General features: G+C 61.6%; 1 protein-coding gene across 1 annotated transcript in view; it reads right to left on the bottom strand.

The window, feature by feature from the left end:
- Positions 1-3215, bottom strand: part of Kif25 (kinesin family member 25) — a 42636-nt gene continuing 39421 nt past the window's right edge. Inside the window, exons 15-18 of the mRNA XM_048805752.1 lie at positions 2217-2506; positions 1683-1838; positions 1026-1168; positions 1-892 (exon numbers count right to left, since the gene is read on the bottom strand). Of these exons, the coding sequence (XP_048661709.1) occupies positions 563-892; positions 1026-1168; positions 1683-1838; positions 2217-2506 (919 nt within the window). The 3' untranslated portion in view covers positions 1-562. The remainder of the gene's footprint in view (positions 893-1025; positions 1169-1682; positions 1839-2216; positions 2507-3215) is intronic.

The raw sequence follows: 3215 nt of genomic DNA, 5'->3' as shown, positions 1-3215 counted from the left end.
TGGGGAAAACACAAAGTGACTTCAGACTGCTCTTCCGACCACTGCTCTGTGGCCCTCCGGGTCCAGCCCTTCCCCACTGGCCTGTGGGCAGGGTCTCCTGCGCGTCTCCGTCAGCCTGGTACAGCGGGGCTCTGCCCACAAGGTCAGAAACAAGGAACGCAGCTCTCAGGTTGCCACTGGGTCCTGTGACATGGCTCCCAGCACACGTGGACACCAGCAGCGGGCAGATCCCCAGCCCCCTCCAGGCCCTTCTACTGCCCTGGCATCAAGTCCCCCGATGCTGTGGTTGGTTTCCCACACATGGAGCTGCGTGAGTCCAGAGGCTGGTGGACATGAAATGGGCTGTTTCCTCCTCGGTGCCCAGAGCCCTGACTACTCATAGACCCCTGTCCACGAGCTGGAGGTCTCGTCACCTCCTCTGCCACTGTGCCCAGCCTGGGCCCTCACTTGGCCAGGGAAGCAACGTACAGACACCTCGGGGCGGTGTGCTGTGAGTACTGCACCTGTTCTGCTCCACCAGGCCTCACTGCCCATACTGTGCACCCCTGATCTTCACCCCAGCTCACAGACAAGGAAATGGGGCCTTCCCTCTCTGGGACACAAAGCCGGGAGGAGGCAGAGCCCAAGTCTGTCTAGTTCTGGAGCCTGTGCGCAGAGCTCCTGGGTCTGTGGCCTCGTTTGTGTCTAAGGAGGCACAGCACGCAGAGCTGGGCCTCCTGGGGGGCTGCAGGCCTGCTGCACAGACAGCACAGCTCCTCACCCACCTGAGCACCTGCTGCCCACCTGCTCCGGGAGGAGGCTCCTTGGACGAGCCGTCCTCTCTCTGGCCTCCTGTGCCGGGTGATTTGGCCTGAGCTGTGTGCGGATCTCCCAGCCAGCCAGCCACAGGTCCCTGGGGCACAACAGGCTCATCAAATCCAAACACATTTATTCCTCAGGCACCCACACTAGAAAACAGTGACAGAGAGCACACTTCCGGGGAAGAGGACTCATCGAGATGCTGAGCCCACGCACGACTTCCTCACCTGGGCGCAGGAAGGCCTCTTCCCAGCCTGTCCCCGCTCAGCCTGCCGAGCTCGGGCCCCAAACCCCAGGCCCTGCAGTGTCTCTGCCACGTGCTTCTGCCCGGGGGACACACAGAGGATCACCAGGAGCTTCGCATCACCCCCTTAAATAAAAGGAACAAGATGTGAGCTGAGTAGGAGTCATGACAAATGGCATCTATATGTCCCAAAGCACTGGATGGTGTCCAGCTGCCTACACAAAGTCCACTGGCACTTGGAGCAGAGTGCGGTCCCCAAAAAGGTGGCAGATACAGGCCCTGAGGCTGCACCAAGTGCCCTCACCCCACTCAGCTCCCACAGCTTGGGGCTCATGGAGCAGGTGGCCCTGGCTACTGCTGAGTCCAGCGTGGTGGAGGAAGAGATGCGAGGCCTTCCCCAAGAGCCCTGAGCCTAGCTGGATGGCGAGGGGTGCACCTCTGAAGGCGCACACCAGCCAGCCCTACCCAAGACTGGAGAGCACAAGTGCAGTTGCCACCAAGTGCCAGGGACATTGGAGAGGGGACCTCCCAGAAGCCCGGCAGACTTGGGTGGGCCCCAAGGACAATCTGGGCCGGGGACAGCTCCCCCAGGCTGAGCTCACAGTGTTCTCTATTCTGGGTTCATCCGAGGGGGACGAACCGATGGTGTCCTGGAGCAGGTGGGTAAGCTTGCTGTTCCGATAAGGCACGTGGCCACGGCGCTCCGACAGGGCACCCAGGACATCTGCCAGGGCTGCAAGGCTCCGGTTGATGAACGAGGTCTCCCTTAGTGCCAGGCCAGTCACCCCAGATGCACCTGCAAAGCACAGGAGCCCCCTCAGCCACCCTGCACTTCAGCAAGCGCCCAGGAGTAAGGAGGCTCTTGGGCGGAGGGCCTCTCGGCAGCTGGTGGGGAGGCACCTCCTGGGAGTCCTTACAGTGGACTCCGCCATCGCGCCAGCATGGCTCCTCCAGGGGCCAGAGCTGCTCCTGGAAACTCAGGAGGAAGAACGTGACCTCTGACTGCCCTGGGGAGACCTCCGATGGCCAAATGTGACAGGGCTTCAAGTCACCTGAGCAGAGGTGCCAGGCTCAGAGCTTCCTGGTGGCCGGTCACAGCCTGGCTGTGGGCACCCCCAGGTGAGGGCTTCTGCCTGCTGCCTGTCTACCCAGCTGGCCGCCAGCTGCTGCTCACCTGCACACTCACTGCCGGCCAGGTCCACCAGCTGCAGCTTGGCCCGCGCTTGCCTCGCAGAACCTGTGTGGTCCACAGGAAGGGGCTGGAGAGGCGGAGCCTGGGGAGAGGTGCTCCACCCCTTCCCTGCCCCAGCGTGACCCTGCAGGGGGGCTGGATGGTGCTGCGGGCCTGGTGGGAGGGGAGGACAGAAGACAGCCGGGCAGGGAGTCAGTGCGGAGGCCTCTTGCAGCTCCACCCTCCAGGCCTCACCCACCAGCGAGAAGCTGGTTCTGCCTCTCTCTTCCTCTTAGAAACAAACTGGGCAGAGGGGCAGTCGGTGGGTTCTGTAGGGGGCTATAACAAGAAAAGGAGGCGGGTATCATGCTTCACATTGGGAAGTCGAACGAACGCCCAGTCCATCCCAAGAAAACTAAATAATGCTTCCTGGAAGTCCGGGTGACGATGGTGACTGGAACCCCGGGAAAACCCATGCCCTCCTGGAAATCCATCCATCAGCTTCACAGAAGCCCGAAGAAGTGCTGTTTCCATGGGTATGAAGTCTCGCCCTGCGAAGTTCCTGAACAGACTCCACGAGACCCTCGAGAGCTTATGCTCATGGCACAAAACAGAAAACACAGAGATTTTCGTAGGAGAGCCCAGAATCCCTGCACAGAGGCACCTCTGTGTCTGTGTCTTGTGGCAGCCCTCACAGGATCAGCAGAGCTCCCTACATATCAGGTGCCTGGCGCTACCTGGGCCCTACCTGAGCCCAGTCCTGTGCCGGGCAGTAGTGTGCTGGCTGGTGGAGTGGCTCGAGGAGTGAGTATGCTGCCCCTGCCCTCCCTTGTCCGGGGACCACAGTGTGCAGTGTCATTGTGATAAGACGCACCACATCTGTCTACACTGGCCTTCGGGACGCACCACATCTGTCTACACTGGCCTTCCAGGCAAGAAGGAAATGAGCTGGGGCAGGTCAGCAGGGCTTCCCTGGGGCTGTGGGGGGGGGGGGCGGGGCCA

The sequence above is a fragment of the Marmota marmota genome, unplaced genomic scaffold (assembly GCF_001458135.2).
Source record: "Marmota marmota marmota unplaced genomic scaffold, marMar, whole genome shotgun sequence".
In the NCBI taxonomy this organism is placed as follows: Eukaryota; Metazoa; Chordata; class Mammalia; order Rodentia; family Sciuridae; genus Marmota; species Marmota marmota.
This window is presented reverse-complemented; position numbering and strand designations above follow the sequence as displayed.